The 23,177-nt window shown below is 42.6% G+C and overlaps 1 protein-coding gene across 1 annotated transcript in view; it reads right to left on the bottom strand.

The window, feature by feature from the left end:
- Positions 1-23,177, bottom strand: part of GALNT17 (polypeptide N-acetylgalactosaminyltransferase 17) — a 1,750,844-nt gene that overhangs the window by 1,177,246 nt on the left and 550,421 nt on the right. Inside the window, exon 3 of the mRNA XM_069226928.1 lies at positions 5,282-5,448. Coding sequence (XP_069083029.1) covers positions 5,282-5,448 — 167 coding nt within the window. The remainder of the gene's footprint in view (positions 1-5,281; positions 5,449-23,177) is intronic.

Here is a 23,177-nt window from a genome sequence, read left to right as displayed (position 1 = left end):
TCATAAAAGTGCATGTGGGTTGTTTGCACTTGGGGTGCACTAGGAGCTTGTTCCTCTCTATAAAATCATCTGAACGGCACCACGCGGTGCACCAGAGGGCACTGCTGCATTCTACTGCATGAGTAGATCTTATACTTAAGCTGCAGCTTTCTCAACGTGAACAGAATCAACCTACCACAATGTTGGTGTTGAGAAATCTCTCTAGGAGGAGTTCTAGTGCCCAAAAATCTTACTTGAGGATGGAAGTTCTCACTGCGCTCGTCAACTTGACGCTGGTGAACCGCACGTGAGAAAAAACTGTACCACACAACGGTTGGTAAAGATTTGCCAGAACTCTTCACTCCAAAAAGTGCAGAGCAAAACTTTTCACCCACCCCTAGTCTGCACCTGGGTCGAAAGCTTTGCATTTTAATTGTTTAAATTGACACATCATTTCAATTAATATTTGTTGGACTTGGCCTTTTCTGCACAGTCATCCCCAAACTTTTAGCCTTCAGCCTCCTGATTTCTGAACCAGTTTTGTTGGCTTTTAGGACTCTGTGCAATTTCCCACTGCTAAACAGAGCTAAAGTGCTAGTACTCTCTTCTTAAAACATGTGAGAAATGGCTTTCACCCAATTGGCATATTTAATTTACTTGTAAGTCCCTAGTAAAGTGATGCTACCTGTAGTGCCCAGGGCCTGTAAATTGAATGCTACTAGTGGGCCTGCAGCACTGATTATGTCACATATGTAAGTAGCCCTTTAAAAATATCTCAGGCCTGCCATGGCAGACTGTGTAGTTGTAAACTGCTTTCGACCTGGAAAATTAAACCTTTGGCCAGGCCCAAACCTTTCTGTTTGAAATTGGGTTTCTGGTTTGCACCCAGTCCAAGCAGTAACCACAGTCTTAGTCATGGTAAGCCAGATACACACTAAAAGCTAACCTGTGCTCACCATCTGGTAGCGTGGCACACAGCAGTCAGGCTTAACTTAAGAGGCAATGTGTAAATTATTTGTGCAACAATTCAAACAGTAAAACAGTGAACACACCACACAAAAATAATCCACACTAGGTTAGAAAAATAGAGCTTAATTTAATAAACAAAACAAGACGAAAATGACAAACATCCAACAAATAGAAGTCAAGATATCAATTTCTAAATGTTAACTGTAAAATAACGCTGAGAAGCAATAGTGCTTAAGTGGGATATGTGGTCATGCTGGACCAGTACAAAGTCAAGAGATCAGGCTACCCATGATTCAGCACAGGCTGGCTACAGGACCCATGCAGGGCCCGCTGAGCAACAGTACCATAATCCTTGTTGCAGAATAAGATGTGTTGTTGATCCCCATGCAGTTGTAGTGGTGAGCCAGAATTCTCTATGCAACGGCCGCGATGCATTGGGTCTGAGTGCAATGCATCGGTTCTGAGTGTGTCCCGACTCTGAATGTGATGTGCTGGGTTAGTCCATGCTGGAAGGGTGATGTGTTGATCTTCTCCACACAGTGGAGGTGATGCGTTAATTTCGAAGCAGTGGTTCCTGGATGATGTGGCAATCCCGAGTGTGATGCCCAGGTTCAGTCCCTGTGTTGGTCCTGATCTCACAGCGGGCAATGCTTCCGTTCCGATCAGCTCAATGACGGTAGTACGCAGGTTCTGGCAGTTCAAGCACTTTACACTCAATTCCAAGGGCCATGGACTGGGATGGCACCACTTGCAAAGCAAGGTTTACAGTAAGTAAAGTCCAGGAGTTGTTTGCAGATGAAAGGGAAGTCTTTGATGTCCCTGAGACATCAGAACAGGACGCAAGCCCCTGGATTCACTTTGTTTATTGGATGGAGAGATGGAGGTCCAATCCTTCTCACTCCCAAGTAGGAGGGCATCAGAGTAGCAGCTCAGCAGAGTGGCAGTCCTTGTAGGAGCACAGCAGTCCTTCATCCTGTTAGAGTATCCACAGGTCCAGAAGTGTACTCAGTTGGTGGTGTCAAAGTTCCAGTACGTATACCCAGTTGTGCCTTTGAAGTGGGGGAGACTTCAAAGGAGTGTCTTTGAAGTACAATGACGGACTTCCTTCCTGCCCTAGCTCCAGACTCACTAAAGGGTGCATGCAGCCCTTTGTGTGTCTCAGGAGACTGTCCTTTCAGGTGTTAAATGTCAGTCCCTCCCACCCATCCTGGCCAGGATGGCCCATCAAGATGTTGATGGCTCATCAGTCACTGTGTGTGGTTGTCTAGAGAGAATGCACAAGCCCAGCTGTCACTCCATCCGAGAAGTGTATTAGAGGCAAGCAGTAGGCACTAAATGGTTAAAGTAAGAAAATGCCAACTTTGTAAAAGTGGCATTTTTAGAACTCCAATTTAAAATCTGACTTCATACATCAGTTAAGATAAGAAATTGTGAGTTCAGAGACACCAAACCTGAAAAACGTATCTTCTCCAGTTCCGGAATTACACTTATAAGATGTAATAGCTTAATCCCAATGTTTTCCTACAGGGTAGATAGGCCTTGTAGTTGTGAAAAATTATTTTGGGAGTTCTTTACTACCAGGACATGTAAAACTTAAAAGTACAAGCCCAGCCTTTTAAATACATTGCCCCCTGCCCTGTGGTTCACAAAGGGCCTACTTTAGGGGTGACTTATTTGTATTAAAAGGGAAGGTTTAATCCTGGCAAGAGGTTTAATTTTCCAGGTTGACAGGGCAGTTTAAACTGCACAGACAGGCTCTGCAATGGCAGGCGTGAGGCATCAGTACAGGGCTATTGAAGTGGGTGGCACAACAAGTGTTGCAGGCCCACTAGTAGCATTCAATTTACAGGCCATGGGCACATGTTGTACACCTTACTAGGCACCTATAAGTAAATTAAATATGCCAATTGGGTGTGAGTCAATGTTACTATGTTTTAGGGGAGAGAGCACGTTAGCACTGGTTGGCAGTGGTAAAGTGGAGGGGGCGTGGCTGGATGCTGTGCAGGATGGCTGCAACTCTCTAGAGGTCTGTGCGGCTTTAGCACAGAATAAAAGAAAGTGTGACCAGGACCCTTCTTCGCCAAACCCATAGACGGGTTTTACAGTCAGAACATGGTGGCTTGAAGACTAAAGATGTTTCTCATTCTGCAATGCAGCAGTTCTTCTTTTGTCCTTCAGAAATCATTTCCTACATTATGCAGCTGCCATTTTAACTTCAGCACTCTCGCCTGAGTTATATTTGCTTACTGAGCTTCAAACACTCTGCATGCTTGAATACCTCTAAGCTCACAGTTGCCAGCTGCTTACAGCATACTATTTAGTTCTTTATGTATATTGAACTTTACACAGCAATATATAAGTCTTGGGATTCTTTTTTTCTCTTCAATATAGCTTTTATTGAGGCATTAACATAATAAACAGTATAAACATTTTTCCTGCTAAATATTTCTGCCTCCTTTCTTCACTCTTCAATAAACAGTCGTATTGGCAGTTTAAAACTGCACACACTGACACTGAAGTGGCAGGTCTGAGCCATGGTTGCAGAGCTACTAATGTGGGTGCACAACCAGTGTTGCTAGTCCACTAGTAGCATTTGATTTACAGGCCCTGTGGACGTCTTGTGCACTGTACTAGGGACTTACCAGTAAATCAAATATGCCAATCATAGAAATTCAATTACACATGCATTTTACATAGTAGCACTTGCACTTTATTACTGGATAGCAGTGGTAAAGTGCCTAGAGTAACAACAACAGCAAAAGAGTCCAGCACACATCAACAACCTGGTAAACAGAGGCAAACACTTAGGGGAGACCACGCCAAGGACCCCAAGTCTAACAATACTAAAGAAACATTCTTTACTAAACTCAATTCTACATGCCTTATCTACCTTCCTCTGTTTGTGTTAGTCCTGCAGAAGTCTTGCAGACAAATGATGTCCTCACAAGCCATCATCTAATATGGGTATTCCACTATTCTCTGAATGTGGTTCCTTGGATACATTCCACAACTAAAGGCCGATTTGCAGCTTTTTTCCCCAGGAAATTCTACTTTTATGAGGATTCTTCAAGTGCATAGTTTTAAGAATGTCACCAATCTCATCATAGTTACAAAGCTAGTAAAATTTCAAATTAAGGGCCTGATTACGATCTTGGTGAAAAGGGTACTCTGTCACAAAAGTGACAGATATCCCGACGGCCTTAATACAAGTTCAATCATATCCTGTGGAACTTGTAATACGGTGGACAGGATAACCGCTACGTTTGCGACAGAGTATTCGATCCACCAAGATCATTATCAGGCCCTAAGTTTCTCAAAGGGCGTGTAGACAGTGATGTGCAACTTTTCTATTACACAAGGGCAGACTTGCACGTTTCCCACGTATTGGAAGTTCCAGGGGCGTAGCTTGGACAGTAAGATTGGTGGGGGGGGGTTTGAGCTTCAGATTTCCCAAAAATCACCCTGGCGTACAATGTCAAAACACATTATCTGACAAGCAGGGCATATGAGAGGGAGACCGATGTGTATTAGCATCGGTACTAAGTGAAGAAAACACAATATTTTTAAAATAAAAAACATTTTTGAAGACTTTCAAAGTAGAGAGGAAGAGGGAGTCTGTGCATTTTCGTCTGTGTTTGCGTAAAAATTTCTTGTGAAACCCGACAGACACCCCACCATGCCCGTCTGAAACATCTGTACCCAGTTTCCAGAAAATACATTTATTATGTGTAACAACCCAAACCCCTCTCCCCACACGAAGCTACGCTCCTGATTGGAACACCCTTCTTTTCCATCATTTTCCACTATTCCTACATCGACATAAGTGCCAAGGCTTTCCACACAAACCAACAAAATTCACTTGTGAGTGGCACTGTTTTCTCCCATGTATTAGGTAGTATTAAGTAGTAGATTGTATTGAAGTGGATGGGCCGTTTAATCAAAAGCAAACCTTAAAAATGCTCTCTGCATAAGCCTGATTCTGCACAATATTAGTGATCTGTGTTTCTTGCAGTAACACAAAAGGGGCAGAATTCATCATTTGAATGTGAAAGGCCACCTGCAGAAAGCTTTGTCACCTAAAGGTAGTAATCAAAGTATTTGTAAGAACTGTGTAAGAGAAATCTTCACAGCTTCAAATTAGCACATCCAAAGTAGGTGGATTTGAACACCTTAGTCCAACCGCACTAAAAACTGAAAAATTGCTTTCTACCTCATGCAAATGCAATTTCTGGATTCCTCTCAGGAAAAATGTCACATCAATCTTCCTGAAATATGTGGTAATGCTACAAACATCCTCCAATTAGTGGCTTTTAGGAAGTTATATTTTTTGTACCTTCATCACTGTTGTCATCCACCAGAATGATCTCTTTCAAGAGATGGGCAGGCGTGTGATTCACTGCACTGTGGACCGACCGCAGGATCACCGACAGAGCTTCATTCACAAAAATGAAAATTAGAGAAATCTGTGGCAGGACTTTGGGATATTTCAGCTCTTTACACCTAGAGGAAGAAATTGAAATATGACAGGTCTGATTTAGCATGAAAATGCAGCAAGTCCATCCCGAATTTCTGTTTTGATCTTAAAATATTTCTAAAATGTTCACACTTCAAGTAGCATTTGAGTGGTGTACACAAAATAATTACATATTTACTAACAGTTTGTTCCAGAGAATATGTTGCCCCAAACGTCTATAATTCATAGCAAAGCCGTAAGATATTTTAATGAAACTGACATATCAAGCACCTGTAAGGTAAAATACATTCTTACAAACATCTTGCATAAAAAACTTTAATGAGTGTGCTCATTAAACAATATGCTATGCAGGGCTCTCATAGAGAGGGTCTACGTTTATTTCAGTTTCTAAAAGTCATAACTCCTTGATATGACATCACAACAGTTGATAACAAAATTGATTATCAACTTTTGTGATGTCATAAAGGCCTTACAGGCCAGGTGACAGTGCTCTCAGATAGCATGTCAGTGGAGCTCTGCTTGTGCTCTGCTTGTCTGCTTTGGCTGAACGCAGAAAGCACAACTGCAATAGGAGGAAGAAAGGCATTGAAAGGATAAGGTTAAGGATAGAAAGTAATATATATATTTTTTTTATATTTGCAAAAGCCGAAGAAGAGGGCATGTTATGAATAGGTCTCCCATTATCCTCTGCCACTGCACAGTAGTTGACGGCAGAGGCAGATGATTTTAGAGACTAATCATAGCTTAAAATTAGCGATTGCTAAAAAGTAAATTACAGGAATGTTTTTCACTTTGGGGTTCTGAGTGACATCATAGACAACTCAAGCTTCGTTGTCTATTTGTCATCATTCAGAACCTCTCCATTAAAAACATTCCCCCGATTCACTGTTACCCATCTATAATTCTATATGTTCTCAATAGCATGAGAACTAATGTAAGCATGGTATTACCTACCAAATCATAATTTATTATTGATATATGTATTTCAAAAGATCTGTGAGGGGTGAATCATTTAGTGGCATGGTAACTGCTGGGGGATACTCCTCTGCAAGAATAAATAGTACTTGTGGTTCTCTGCAGTATTTTTTTGCCATTGTCATTCTATTATGGGTTAACAGCCCTTTAAGTGGGGGAAAAAAGCAGGTACTGACTTACCGTGCCTGCTGATGCATGTCTTCCTTCATTGCCAGCCCTTGAGATACACTCAGCCTTGGCTTTACCGCACTCAGGTGAGGTGAAATCAAAGGATTAGTAATCAAGGAGATACCATACCACCAAGATCTTACTTAACTACGCGCTAGCATTGTAGCAGCATTTGCATGTGTTTAGAAGATGCTGGGGCATGTAAGTAAACAATGTGCTATAAAATGGCAGGAAAAGGACATTTCCCTTTGGATGGATTATTCAAGTTCTCACATTTCAGTGATACTACAATGACAGCTAAGATCCTAATTCTCAAAGCAGAGTTTAGAGAACTATGGGCCAGATGTAACAAAAAAGGCATTTGCGATTCGGAAATAGCGTTTTTTAAGAAATCGCTATTTCTGATTCGCAAAATGCAATGTATCATATTTGCGATACGGTAATAGCGATTTCTTAAAAATCGCAAATGCTATTACTGAATCGCTAATTGCGATACAGACCCCATATTATATATGCGAATATTTTGCATTTCCCAAATTACGAATTCCTAACTGGAATTTGCAAATTTGGCAAATGCAAACCCCAGGGTGCTGGGGGCCTAAGGCCCCCTCTGCTGCACCCCAAGAAGTTTTTTAAGGACATGTAAGGCGCACACATGCCAAAGGGCCATGTGTGCGTTTCATGTCAATTTTAAAAATGCATTTTTAATGCATTTTTTAAATTTACACATGGTTACCACCAAGTTCAACTTGGTGGTAATAGCGATTCCTTAATGCCCAATTCGCATTAAGGAATTGCTTCTTACATGTGGTTTAGAAATCGCAAATAAGGATTCCTTATTTGCGGTTTCTTATTTAGAGAATCGCAATTTGCGATTCTCTAAACAGGCTCGCAAATTTAAGGAATCGCTATTTTAGTAATTACTTAAATTTGCGTTGCGAATGCCTTTCATAAATACTGAAAGGCATTTTTGCATGCGCAAACGGGCATTCGCACCGTTTGCGAACGCAAGAAGGCTTGATACATCTGGCCCTATAAATCTTCTGTCATTCATGAAATATGCGAAGAGTATCACTGGAATTCTACACTAGTCAGATATTTCCAAGAATACTCCTATAGGGAAAAATATGCAGATTTTCTACTTATTGAAATACCTGCCTGAGTACATCAAATGTATTGGTTTGAATACCTTTCTCTGCAGGGAAATATGTTTATCTATGAGGAAACACCTTCTACACGTTGTTCTCTTTATTTTCTCAGAATGGAATGGAACTTATTCCTGCCTTTCACATGACACTATCTAGAATAGACAAACACATGCTTAAAATTATGATTCTGTGTGTGTTGTGTGCGTTTCCCAGTCTCCAAGCCATTCTATTCCTTTCTCCACTTTTATGTTTGCAGCCCAAATCTCCATTGAGCGTCCAAACAGAGCTATTAGATGGTGCCCAGGAGAACTATACTTAAAAGCTGATAACCTTGGGGGTGAGTGATACCCCTACTGCTTGAAAAAGGAGGACGATTATGCACTGGTTTACTTTCTGTTTCCAGAAGTACCTGCACGTATATAGAATGGGTTATCATTCATGGAAATATGGATAATCTCATTTGAATATTTATATAGCAGAACAATACAAGAATTTTGTTTTCATCCCAATTCACAATATACAATTCTAAATAATTTGCTTTCAATGTACCAATAACGTACTGCTTCAAGTGCAAATACAATCATATTAAGAAGAAATTTGAATGTAGACTACCATACCTTGCAAAAAGTAATGAAGGATGCTGAAGGGAAGTGTGTGGGTGAAAGTGGGAGAGGGGAGAGACAAGGACATGGGAGAAAAGAAATGTTAAAACTAGGTGGTTGAGATTAGAAGAACATTGAGAAGAGGGAAGGAGTAAACATTAGAAGCACATGGTAGAGGGAGAAGGATGATGGGTGGAAACAGGGGTGAATGTCTAAATTACACCGTAGAAACATCACATATCCAGATATAGGGGGTCATTCCGACCCCGGCGGGCGGCGGGCGCCGCCCGCCGGGCGGAGACCGCCAAAAGACCGCACCGCGGTCAAATGACCGCGGCGGTCATTCTGACTTTCCCGCTGGGCGGGCGGGCGACCGCCAAAAGGCCGCCCGCCCGCCCAGCGGGAAAGCCCCAGCAACGATGAAGCCGGCTCCGAATGGAGCCGGCGGAGTTGCTGGTGTGCGACGGGTGCAGTGGCACCCGTCGTGATTTTCAGTGTCTGCTAGGCAGATACTGAAAATCATTATGGGGCCCTGTTAGGGGGCCCCTGCACTGCCCATGCTAGTGGCATGGGCAGTGCAGGGGCCCCCAGGGGCCCCACGACACCCGTTCCCGCCATCCTGTCCTGGCGGTTTTTACCGCCAGGACCAGGATGGCGGGAAGGGGGTCGGAATCCCCATGGCGGTGCTGCGAGCAGCGCAGCCATGGAGGATTCTTTGGGGCAGGGGTAAACCGGCGGGAAACCGCCGGTTGCCCTTTTCTGACCGCGGCTTTACCGCCGCGGTCAGAATTGCCCATGAAGCACCGCCAGCGTGTTGGCGGTGCTTCCGCGGCAATCTGCCCTGGCGGTTTTCAACCGCCAGGGTCAGAATGACCGCCATAGTTTGAACAAAAGAGTCTCTTTTTCATATGTTTGGGAAAGGACTTCTGTAAAAGGGCCTTCTCATGAAAATGATTGTGTAGTCGTCACATGGGATTTGAACTTGCTCACCGCCGCGGTCAGAATTGCCCATGAAGCACCGCCAGCGTGTTGGCGGTGCTTCCGCGGCACTCTGCCCTGGCGGTTTTCAACCACCAGGGTCAGAATGACCACCATATTTTGAACAAAAGAGTCTCTTTTTCATATGTTTGGGAAAGGACTTCTGTAAAAGGGCCTTCTCATGAAAATGATTGTGTAGTCGTCACATGGGATTTGAACTTGCTCATTTGAAATCTTAGCAGGTCTTTGGTGCCTAGATTTTTTCTGCCTCAAGGAATTTAGAAAATGTAATACTGTCTTTTAGGTTTAGGATAGTGATGCTGAAGAGCTTTGAATATGATGCATCTCTGTTTGAATTTGATTCTGGATCCAGTAACATGATCATGTTTTGTAGTTACTGATGCAAGTCTTATCGACGTCTGAACAACTTCAATGAGTGACACCCTAAATGCCTGTTGCTCTGATTAATTATGGGGCTGTCATCCTAATGGCTATTCCTTCAATTCAATTCAATTCTCTATTCATGATTTGGAAGTGAAAGAGGTCCACATGATCAAAACAATACAATACGAACATACCATAATGTTACATCTTATAAAAATAATAAAAGTCATGATAACAATTCACCAATGCAGTCTTTGGAGTAAAAAACATCTTAATAAATATTTTAAGAGAAGTCTCCATCAACCAAACTACCAATTATACCAAATACTCCAGAAATACCAACCATTTAAGTTCCCACTGAGAATGTAAGAACAAATCAAATCTAGTTTAAAATACATGCATACACCTTATGCGACCTGGTAAGCTAACAGTGTGTAAAGTGCTCTTTAGGACACTTCCAATAGAGAACTCTCCATTGTCATAGTAGCAAGCCATACGTGGTAAATACTAAAAAAAACTAGCAGACATGGGTGAACCACCCCATTTGCATAGTAGCAATGTGGAAACCATTAATACAAATTCATAAATCCATTGAAGAATTAAAAAAGTCTTATACAAATTATTTAATTCTTAGGAAAAAAGAGAAACTCTTGTGCCGCCTCTGCAGATGTTATATTAATCTGTAAAATCATTAGCCGTAGATGTTGATGTTGCAAAGGTAATAATGCAGGACAGACAAAAATAAAATGATTAAGATTATTAAGATTGCGGCATCCGAGATCACAAAAGTTGAATTATTTTCCTGCCGCCCCAGAAGAGTGCCAATTTGCCGTTAAGTCATCTAACAGAAGCAAATTCATGTGAAATAAATATATAAAGTGACAAAGGCCGTGGTCCATGTTCCAGGACAGGTACTTCTGGGCAACTTTTGGACAACTGGCCCAGGATATCACATGTAACCTTTTCTTCATCATACAATAAGTGAGATCGTTCTGATAACTGACTGTGCTTATAGTGCCTTTTAGGAAGGTTTCTAGAGAAGAAAGGGAGGCCATAGCCTCTCCCTGTACACCCAAATATCTAAATGCCAGAGAGAAATCTCGAGAAAACGAGTATTTGCCTATATCAATGCCCAATATTTCTTGATTGATAACATTTCTCATGTTCTCTTTTTCACTGTTCTTCAGCTGGTAGCCCTACCGAATACCACTGGCCAGTCGTTGCACGTACGAGCTTATCAAGCCAAATTTCAGCCTAATTGCTGGAGTCAGAACAGCAGAATTAAAACTACATACCTTGCGTAATATTTGTCCCTCCATTTTCTCTAGAAAGTCCCATTTTGACACATTAATATATAGGGATAGTGTTGGACCTGGCTTTTTGACAGGGTCATCCCCAAACTTTTTGCCTCCTTCCTCCTTTTTTTCTGACCTGTTGTTGTTGGCTTTTGAACTCTGGGCACTTTACCACTGCTAACCAGTGCTAAAGTGCATATGCTCTCTGTGTAAATTGTACTGTTGATTGGTTTATCCATGATTGGCTAGTTAATTTACTTGTAAGACCCTAGTAGAGTGCACTATATGTGCCTAGGACCTGTAGATTAAATGCTACTAGTGGGCCTGCAGCACTGGTTGTGCCACCCACTTCAGTAGCTCCTTAACCTTGTCTCAGGCCTGCCATTGCAAGGCCTGTATGTGCAGTTTCACTGCCACTTCGACTTGGCATTTAAAAGTACTTGCCAAGCCTAAAACTCCCCTTTTTCTACATATAAGTCACCCCTAATGTGTGCCCTATGTAACCCCTAGAGCAGGGTGCTGTGTGGGTAAAAGGCAGGACATGTACCTGTGTAGTTTATATGTCCTGGCAGTGTAAAACTCCTAAATTTGTTTTTACACTACTGTGAGGCCTGCTCCCTTCCCTTTGAAGTGGCAGCTGCTGATCTGAAAGGAGCAGGAAGGTCATATTTAGTATGGCCAGAATGGAAATACAAAATCCTGCTGACTGGTGAAGTCGGATTTAATATTACTATTCTAGAAATGCCACTTTTAGAAAGTGAGCATTTCTTTGCACTTAAATCTTTCTGTGCCTTACAATCCACGTCTGGCTAGGTTTAGTTGACAGCTCCTTGTGCATTCACTCAGACACACCCCAAACACAGGGTACTCAGCCTCACTTGCATACATCTGCATTTTGAATGGGTCTTCCTGGGCTGGGAGGGTGGAGGGCCTGCCCTCACACAAAGGACTGCCACACCCCCTACTGGGACCCTGGCAGACAGAATTGAACTGAAAGGGGACCTGGTGCGTTTCTTAGCCACTCTTTGAAGTCACCCCACTTCAAAGGCACAATTTGGTATAAAACAGGGCCTCTGCCCTACCTCATCAGACACTTGCTCGAGAAGAAACCTGAACCAGAACCTGCATCCTGCCAAGAAGAACTGCCTGGCCGCTCAAAGTATTCACCTGTTTGCTTTCTACAAAGGACTGCTGCCTTGCTGTTGGCCTGCTGCCTTGCTGAACTCTTGTCTGGCTGCCAAAGTGCTCTTCAAGGGCTTGGATAGAGCTTGCCTCCTGTTCCCTGAAGTCTCAGGACCAAAAAGACTTCTCTTTTTCATTTGGACTCCTCGTGCGCCGAAAAATTCGACGCACAGCTTGCTCCGTGGTGAGAAAATCGCCGCACGCCGACGCTGCCCGACGCGACGCCTACGGGGCGATCGGAACTTCGACGCACGGCCTCGCATGGACAACGCCGCCTAGAGAGGAAATCGATGCAACGCCTGCCGTGAGAAAGGAAATTCCACGCACAGCCTCCCGGAACGACACGCAGCCGGATAACAAGCCGAGGAATCCACACACAGACCCTGGAACATCTGGTAATCCCGTGAACCATAGAAGGAGTCGGCCCACGTGCCGGAAAACGACGCACATCTTCCCCGAGTGAAAAATAGCGACGCAAGTCCATGTGTGAAGGGGCGAAACCGACTCACACACCATTTTTCCACGCATCTCCTCCTCTGCGGCCCTCTGCGGAGATTTTCCACTCCAAACCAGGTACTTTGTGCTTGAAAGAGACTTTGGCCCTCATTCTGACCCTGGCGGTCTTTGACCGCCAGGGCGGAGGACCGCGGGAGCACCGCCGACAGGCCGGCGGTGCTCCAATGGGGATTCCGACCGCGGCGGTAAAGCCGCGGTCGGACCGGCACCACTGGCGGGGTCTCGCCAGTGTACCGCGGCCCCATTGAATCCTCCGCGGCGGCGCAGCTTGCTGCACCGCCGCGGGGATTCCGACCCCCACTACCGCCATCCAGATCCCGGCGGTCGGACCGCCGAGATCCGGATGGCGGTAGGGGGGGTCGCGGGGCCCCTGGGGGCCCCTGCAGTGCCCATGCCACTGGCATGGGCATTGCAGGGCCCCCCGTAAGAGGGCCCCTACATGTATTTCACTGTCTGCTGCGCAGACAGTGAAATACGCGACGGGTGCAACTGCACCCGTCGCACAGCTTCCACTCCGCCGGCTCGATTCCGAGCCGGCTTCATCGTGGAAGCCTCTTTCCCGCTGGGCTGGCTGGCGGTCTGAAGGCGACCGCCCGCCAGCCCAGCGGGAAAGTCAGAATTACCGCCGCGGTCTTTCGACCGCGGAACGGTAACCTGACGGCGGGACTTTGGCGGGCGGCCTCCGCCGCCCGCCAAGGTCAGAATGAGGGCCTTTGTTTGCTTTTTAAAGACTTAAGACACTTTATATCACTTTTCAGTGATATTCCTACAAATTCTTATTGCATCTTTTATTGTGTTGATCTACAAATATCCAGATAAATATTCTATATTTTTCTAAACACTGTGTGGTGTATTTTTGTGGTGCTATATGGTGTTATTGTATGATTTATTGCACAAATACTTTACACATTGCCTTCTAAGTTAAGCCTGACTGCTCGAGCCAAGCTACCAGAGGGTGGGCACAGGATAATTTGGATTGTGTGTGACTTACCCTGACTAGAGTGAGGGTTCTTGCTTGGACAGAGGGTAACCTGACTGCCAACCAAAAACCCAATTTCTAACAGATAGCATTATACAGTCTCCAATTTCTCCAAGCCTATGCTCCATACACAATTACAAAACTTCACAAAGTTTCTGCTTTTCAAGATGAAAATCACACTCTTTGAGACATTAATTTCCAGAACGTGTGACACTGTATACTGTTGAAGGGACAACAACCTATTCTTCAACCTCCCAGATGTTCAATCTAAAATATCAATATCATCTGTGTACATCAAGCAGGGGAAATGACTGCCACCTATGTTTGACGCATCACCCCTGCTGGCTACCAAACAACCAAGTAGGTCCGAAACATACAAAGAGAAGAGCAATGGGACCAACAGACACCCTTGGTAAAGCTCATTAGGGTCGAGTCTTTCATCACGTCAGTTGTCTTTCAATGGTTCATGGGCTTGCCTGTTAAAATCTGCTTTCTTTCATTAGTGGAAGGCACGCATACATCATGCCTTTTCCGGTGGTTAGCCCTTCTCAAGTGCTGCGACCAAGTACTGAAAACATGCGAGGCTCGCTGTTTCCCGTCAGGTTTGTGGCCTACTTTTTTTTGTTTGTTTGCAGTGCGATCTCACTTGGCAGAAGTCGAGCGCTTTGCATAACATCGACCCTGTTACATAGTTAATTGCACTTTTGCCGGTTACGTAGATAATTGCACTTTTGCCGATAGGTTTCATTACGAGTTAACTGTAGCAGCGCTGTTTTTTTCTTTCAATGTGGAAAGAAAAATCCGGTTGGGAGTTTACAACTGCTAATAGCTGTAACTCAGAGAAATGCAAGACCCTAATGCATTGCAAATTATTGTTTTTTGTTGGATCTACCATAGCTAATCTGCAGTCACCTCCAAGCAACACTTGACACCAGGTAGAGGAGTACAGGGCAATTATTAATGAGAGAAGGGTGACTGGCATGCCAAACCTCTTCAATTGCTTTTCAGAATACTGGCCGGTCTACCTTATCAAAGACCATAAAAAAGTCTGTGAATGCCACATAGACAGTAGTCCCTCTAATCACCCTATACTTTTCAGCAATGAGTTTCAAAATGCAGGTATTAGCTAAAGTGCAGTGTTTTTTTCCTAAAACCTGCTTGTTCGATTGGAAGGATATTATCTTCCACTACCCACTCAGTAAGATGCTCCAATATTCTCCTAGCAAATACTTTTCCCATTGCGTCTAGTAATGCAATTTGAAGATAATTTCCAGGAAGGTGTAGGACCCTTTTTATGAAGCAGGATTGCCCATTCCAAAATCCACATTGTCACTGTACCTAGCCCCTGTCTGACTGCCAAATGATGCACTTTTTGTCACTGGCAAATCAGGTTTACACCTTGGCCTGCTCCCCCATTTGTTTCTCTAATCTGGATAGCACCAAATTTAGTGGGGTTAGAGGAACTGATTTGAACTGGTTCAGGGACACACAAAGGCTTGCCCTTTACCCACAGGATGTCTCCTTTATGATGGACCCCTCTAGTCACTATTCAGAATACTTCTGGGCTTGTAGAGAATCATCAGAACTGTCATGCTGTTTGAAGAATCCGAAGGAATACTGGTTTGGTTTGCTTTGAACCCAAGATCTGAGAAGTAACTCACTTGCTGACCTCCTTTTTGCACTACAGGGACACAATAAGCTGCTAGAGGCTGTTCCCTGCAATTGTCCAGTACCAACTGCCCTGGCCCCCGCTGTTGGCTTCTGTTGGAGTGACTCCTAACACCCAAGTGGTAGTCTCTTGGTGCCTCTTTGGTACTAGACTCTTGCCTGGTATAAAGCTTTCCCCACCTGTCCTCAATCTGCAAGATCTTGCACTTAGATACCTTTTGCCACCTTTCTGTCTAGAGAACCATTTGGGACTGGGACCAACACCAAAGCTGCAGCAGCCAACATCGAATCACTGATCGGCCACAGCTTGAGGAGATCTGACCTCCATAAAATTTTCCAGTCCGAACGTAGAGGACTTCACCAGGACCAATGCTGGGCAGCAACCAATCAATGTCATAGCCTTCCTTAGCACAGACTTCGGACCTCACCTGCTTGGAGCTTTCCCACCTTTGGCAATAACTCCACCAGGACCCCACTCTTTAACAACCCTCTATCGTTGACCTCCACTACGAATCCAGCTTGCAGCTTGCCCTGCTGACGACTTGTCGACAACTTCTTTTTCTCCATACAAAGTTTGTATGTTAGAAGGTGAACTTTCCACTGGAAAGAACCTGGTCCCTGTATCCAACCTGAACTCCATCGTGGTCAGGCTTAATTTTTGAGTATTATCCCAGTCTAGCATGACCAGATGACCACAGTTTGCACTTTGTGTTTTTGGGCGCTATTTTAAATTTAAACTTTAAATATTGATATCTTCGATTCTACTTATTGGATTTTTATAATTTCTGTGTCATTTTATTTACTAAAATGAAATGCTTAAATAATGATGTTAACAGCAAAAGTAAGTATCACGAAGACAATGGGTATCTCCAGAGTACTGAGAAACAAAATACAGCCTGAAGCATTCATCCAAGGAGTCTAGTTAATGCTGACAACCTTGATTATCTAGAATCCAAACTAACACATATTCTGGATACTATCACTCCAATTTCCTTCCACAAACTATGCCCCTTGATGTCTATTACATTTTACGCTGATCATCTTCACCAAAATTACTTTGCATTATGTTGAGGCCAAAAGTGGCTATAGATTAAAAATACTGTTTTCATACATCACAATATAATCATATGTGTCGCAAAACTACATTTACTCACATCCTAGAAATATGTATTTTTACGGCTGTATCCTGGATGTAAAATTAACAATAAAATGTTGGTTGGCAAATAGGCAAATTCCAACCATTACTGATTCTTTGATTCTGGCACTGGATTTTGCCCACACAAATGACATCATTGTACACTTTAAAATATATTTAGATTCAAAACAGGTTGTAAAACATGATCTCATTTTGCCCTTGCACTCCATATAAGTCAACTTTATCATCTATTATCTAGATAATACACTTTGAAAAAAAACGAAAATAACAAATCCACGATACAAAAAAATGAAAACTCACAGCCAAAAATCCAAATAAAAGCTGGTACTATATTTTGAGCTCCATATGGCAGGTTAATTGCACTAGGCCGTAGAATATCCCTTTGAATTTCAGTACTAAGAAAGCGATCACTCATAGACTGAAGAACATCTGCAGGAAATGTTATGTGTCGTATTTGTACTTTTCATAACAGTATCCTTGATCGAGACTGACAGGTTTTGCTATTGTCAACATTTAAAGAGGTGATGTGGAAAGGGCCTGAGAAGCGAACACAATATATTACGTATATCTGTCAGCGTCAGTAGTGCCTCTTTGAATTACAATGTTTCAGCAGTTGAAGTGCATGTTTGTAGATGTGCCTCTTGCAATCAGTGCACAGAAGGCAGTGGGTAATCCTTCAATCAATCAAACCTCATATCAAGGAGAAGAAGACTGCAATTTTAGCACAAACCAATAATACGGGTGCACAGGCCATTAAGCCACAGGAAGGTTGTCCTTTCCTTCTGTGAAGGGTACGCGAGGTAGGGCTGGAGGATGGGTATTTACGAAATACTGAAGTCATGTTTTTCTATTAGGGTTGGAAAAAAGGAACTATTCTTCTCTATCAGTCCACTTCTGACGCCTTCCTTTCCCCTATTATATAACTAAGAGAGAGCTAACATAGACAAACAAGCAGTAATTCTTTCGAGTCTATTCTAGAAGAATAGCTTTATAACTTTCACTTTCATATGAAAATGCAAATTGGATAAATGGCCTAGTTTGAAACTGTGCATCCTGTCCTAAGGGGATGGAATACACAGTACCTGGAGTCAAAGACAAGCCACACACACAAGAGCAGATGCACACATTTTTAGATGAATAACCTTGAATGGAGATGCATTTTTGCCAAGAACTCTTCAATCCCAAACAGTCGATACAAAAGAAACAAGCATTTACAATGCAACAGGTCTCGCGTTTGCTCATGTTAGAGCTGATCGCGTTGTAAACTCCTAACCTGACTTTTCACCTATCGGGCAAAAGTGCATTTATGTACATAACCCGAAAAAATGAAATTAACTATGTAAAGCGCTTGACTTCTGCCAAGCGAGATCGCGCTCGTAAATTAGAGAAAAAGAAGTCCAAGAGCCCGATGGAAAACAGCGAGGCTCGCATGTTTTCTGTACTTGGTCGCTGCGCTCGAGGAGGGAGAGCCACCGGAAAAGGCATGACGTGTAGTTGACAGGGCTCCGAGCCCTTTTCTGTATACTAAAGCGTCTCGCTGCGATACGCATGCGCGAGCGCATGCAACGCAGGCTCAACCCTAAAAAGGAGAACCAAACAACAAGGCCTGTCAAAGCAGCCTCTTGGTGGTCGGATAAATCAATACAGAGCGAAGTGAAACGTTATGTGCCCAAGTCTCAGCTTTGGTGGCTAAACCTAGGTCAGCTTAAAAGATGTTGTGTTGACTTTCACGGAGCACACACTTGCAAATAGCTTACTTAATATATAAAACACATCTTTCTTATTGACATAGGAGCCTGGTTAAAAGAAAACCAACTTTACATAAAAAAATATCAACGGATACATATGATAGTTGCTTCTTGTTAATTTTAAATCAGTTAGTTTTGAAAAAATATTAGAACATTGGAATGTTGCTAGCTCCATTGAAAACAATGGAGTGCTGCGGGCTTTTACTGGCCGGTAAAAGCCCACAGCGCCAACATTCCAATGTTCGCTTTGTTCACAGCAGCAGCTGTGAACAAAGCCTCACGGAGCCCGAGGGGATTTTAATCCCCTCGGGCTCCGTGATTTTTTTTTATTTTTTATAGAACATTCTGCCCTGAGTGGCAGAATGTTCTAATAGCCTTAGAACCCGACGTAGCGGGCTCTACCGGCTATTAAAGTCCCTCTCCCTTGTTAAATGCCCTCGCCTTCGGCTCGGGCATTTAACGCAGGGAGCGGGCCTTTAATACCCGGTAGAGCCCGCTACGGCGGGTTCTAAGGCTATAATAATATAGGCACAATAATAATAACAATAGCAACAATACTACCACTACTAATAATAGCAATAATAACTGTGATAATAATAATAATAATAATAATAATAATAATAATAATAATAATAATAATAATAATAATAATAATAACAATAATAATAATAATACTGAATATGGCATTGTTATAATACTAATAATTGTTATTATTATTATTATTATTATTATTATACTATGGTGAGGCGCTGCACGGTTAGCTTTCCTTCGTGATGACTCATCTACCTGGACCCACTTTAGCCTGGACCTCTGTAAATTTGTCATTATTTTGTGTCAAAATTCAAAGATAGATAGGATGCCTATGTAAATGACCCCTAAAGTGTATGTCTAAACCTCCCCTTGCCAAAAAGATTGTTCCCATCTTAAATTCAATGACCCCTAAAGTGTATGTCTAAACCTCCCCTTGCCAAAAAGATTGTTCCCATCTCAATTTCAAACAGTTTTATTTATTGATCAATGTGGTCTCTATCACTCCTATGTATGTGCTTTTCTGCTGTGGTGCACACCAGCAGATGTATTGCCAGGAGTTGAGGACTCCCCTATATGAAACAAGCAAATTGCAATAGTCCCCCAACATCTGGGCCATACGGGATGAGACAAGTGCTTTTATGTGGACTTGGAAATACAAACTACAACTCAGAATTCAACAGTTAAGAACTGCCACAGGAAAGTATACTCCTATATGTAAAATAGAGGGCTTTTGAGTGGACAGGGAACACACACTGGAACAAAGAATTCAACAGAGGAAAGTATAATACCATATGTAAAAATAAAGGGCTTTTGAGTGGACAGGGAAACAAAACCTGGAACAAAGAACTCAACAGAGAAGACCTGTCAGAGGAAAGTATTTTACTATATGTAAAAATTAGCAAACAAGTACAGACTAGGGTTTACATATTTCACACTTTATGTCCCCAGTTGACCTAGACTTGTGATTATTACTACACTCTTTAGACAGGCTAGAAAAGCCCAGAAGTCCAGAGATCTCCAAGAAGAGTTCATATTTTAAGGTTCGATTCAGTGAAGGGGAATCCAGCAGGACCTAAAACTGGAGAGTGGAAATTACAAGAAGACCATAAAGTCTAAAAGTAACAAGGAATCTGTAGGTCAGGAGCATATGGGAAGGCAGTGGACCAAACTCTTTCAAACAGGAAAATGCCAGGCAATGAGTACAAATGTGAGTCACTAGTGATGCTGACTCATTTCTCCACAGTGTGTCTCAACCAGTGTGCCACCTTATTATGGGCATCATGTTTGCGTTTCAAGGTGTTTATCTTTCTTTTGTCAAGCCACATTTATCTTTGCTGACAAACCCAACACACGGACACAGAGGTTTAGGTACCGAGCCAAGACAGCCGCCAAATGTCCCTAACAGGGACAACAGAACTGTCAGGCTCTACTGGGGCTGCACATGTGATTCATCAATTAAGTAAAAGTTATGACCTGGGCCAAGTTATACATTTCCTTTGCCAAGAAAGTTGCCAATGTTTTTTTTTTTTTATTTGCTGGCTAAATTTGTTAAGTTCGCTTTTCCTCAGCTACAATGACAAAAAATCCTTGATGACCCTACTTCTTACAAATACTGTGCCAGATCCCACGGTCTTAAGCAACATTCACCCATTTGGGGCTGTAGTGGCCACCTAAGTTCCTGAAGCTTGTAATTTGATAATACACCAATCTTGGATGGCTGTTAGTTAAACTTCTCAATAATAAAATTGAAACAGCCTTGTTGGTTATTTTGGATGACAGTCCTAGAAAACAAACTTTACTGTAGGAGGATAACCATATAGTACTGATGCAGAAGGCAAGTCCCTGGACTCAGGTGATCAGTGAGGATTTTGAGGGAATAATATTATCTTAAAGGATGCTGCTCCTTCTCATGGCCATGGGAGGCATAGTTTATCAATCTGCCCACTGCTCACCATTAGAAAGTGCAGTTTAGCAGGGCTGGGCTCAAGTGAAGTATGTGGGCGTTCTTTTGATGGGGTTTAGTTAACAGAGCTATGGTTGTTGTATATGATAGCCCCTATCAAGGTGCATGGTAATGTTCAAACCAACTGCCCTAAATCCGTATACTAAAGGGAGGGTAGGAGTAAAAGGAAACAAACGTGGTGAACTAAAACTATGCCCTGGTGGCCCCAAACATAATTTTATTGAGGGCACATGAAGGCATATTAAAACAACAGAGGAAATAACTTTAACTTAATTGGTGGTCAGAATATTTCAGCTTTATATACAAGTCCGTTAAGGTGTCAGAAGACTTTCATCAGGTGCTTGATCCCAATAGGAAATTGAACTTAACAAAAATTGTAAGGTGCACATTGGAAGGTATAGCTATCTAGTCAAAGTTTGAGGTGATATGTGAAAAAGAAATAACAATAGTGAGACAATATTGAACCAGATCCCCTTTGTTACATGTAGGATAGGCAATGACACCAACTCCATGTTATGTGTGTCTTCACCTAATGTTGTTTTTCTTCTGCTCAAGGTATATTTAATATTTCTGCTCAGTCTTTGGGAAACCTGGTATGCACTTGGACAAAGCAGTGCCCATCCCTGGCCGAAGAATTGGGTGATGTTGACAGTTTGCATAGGAGAGCCCGTATACATAAAAGTAGGGCCAAACAAGGCAACCCTATTGGTCATTATTTATCGAAAATCCATCATGGGACAGAAGACTTCCTACGCAGGCATCAGATGTGTCTGTCATAATGTGTGTTTTGCCACTGGGCCTGCATATAAAAGATAAATTGAAAAAAAAAAACTAAACTAAAACAGATTGTATTGCTGAGCCTCTGCCATGTGGCTTGCCCTGTTAATTCCCATCTCACTCCACTTAATAACAAAAGACAAAAACCTGGGCTTTATCTGGAATGCAGATATGAGCCTAAATACTTGCATCATTGCAGTGTGAAAAGTGCCCCATTTTGTGTGGTCACCCCCATTTTTTTCTGAATTCTATTGGAGGTTTTTAGACTTAGCACATTGAAACAATACTGTCCAGTGTGCAGTGTATATGCTCCGAGCTCTTAAAACATATAGAAAGGGGATAATGTCTGATGTCTGGCATATGTAGCTTTTCTATAAGGCCATAGTATAGAGGGTGAAAATACACTCATGGCATGAAATGTTAAATGTCACCTGTGGACTGCAGCACTTATTATGCCATTCACTGGTGTGACAGAGGCAAGCATGCTTTCAGGCCTACCATTGTAGCCCATACTACTGCAGTGTAAAACCTGCAGACCAACTTGTTGTAATAACACTTTATAACAGATAAAAGCCTCCTTTTAAAATATTAGCAAGCCCTGTAGCCCACAAGGCAAGTTTACAGTAAGAGAACAGGAGCTACTGAAAATATTGAGTAGGGTTGCATCCAGAAACCTTTACTATATTTGTTAGGGCGCTACTAGGAGTTAACCCCATCCACTAGCTGGTTCCAGCATAAATGTGACACCTGAAATACTGCTGAACTTGTAACAGGAAGCCTGGCAGGCTGAACATTCTACACTTGGCATCTGTGACGTGTAAGAAGACCTGAGAAGGTTGGAATTCCTCCCCCCTTCCGTTTGAAATCTAATCACAGAAAGCTCTTCAAGGAGGTTGATCCTCCTGAGGGCTTCAGAAACATTACAAAGCTGAAAAGAACATTTCTGTGAAGAACCTCCGCTTACCTGTGGCAACTGGACTTGAACTGAACTTTGCTGTTGCCTGCTGCCTGACACCTTGAGAGTTTCTAAGCCCTCCCATGAGGTCCTCGGGCCATTGATGTGCATTCCTGTGGTTATTTGGCATCAAACAAAGTTTGGGAACAACCTCAAAAAGTATCTAACAGGCAGTACAACAGTGTCAGAATGAATTTCAGTTTCTTCCATGTGGACAATAGTTTCTCTTCAGAAATCTATTCAGACTGGACTTAAAAACATTTTAGAACTTTTCTACTTCCAGACAATAGGAGAGCCAATCAACTTGTCATATCTGACCAGTGCTCCATTGCAGTCAGCTTCAAATCACATCTAGGTCTCCGACTACAGTGACCATTGACCATGGCTCTTTGTCCTAATGTCTCTTACATCTAAAAAAAAATCATATCTCCTGTTTCCCTTAAAGGATATTTGTAATTTTGGTTTTATTGTGTTTATTTCCACACCATTGAATTACCTGTACTGTTTATTAAACTATAACAACGGAACAAACAACTATTTAAAAAATGTACCCATGTCACGACCCCTGCAGCACTACCTCCACAGGTTAATGCTATTTTCCTGCTTAGATGTGCCAGTCCATTGAGCAAGACAGTGTTGAACTCTTCCTCTGAAGACTAAACTATAAATCTCCAAGTTCTGCAGTCTCAGCACTAACACTCTGGAGCACTCTATGGGGTTGCTGCTAGCT

This window comes from Pleurodeles waltl, chromosome 3_2 (assembly GCF_031143425.1).
Source record: "Pleurodeles waltl isolate 20211129_DDA chromosome 3_2, aPleWal1.hap1.20221129, whole genome shotgun sequence".
NCBI classification, from domain to species: Eukaryota; Metazoa; Chordata; class Amphibia; order Caudata; family Salamandridae; genus Pleurodeles; species Pleurodeles waltl.
This window is presented reverse-complemented; position numbering and strand designations above follow the sequence as displayed.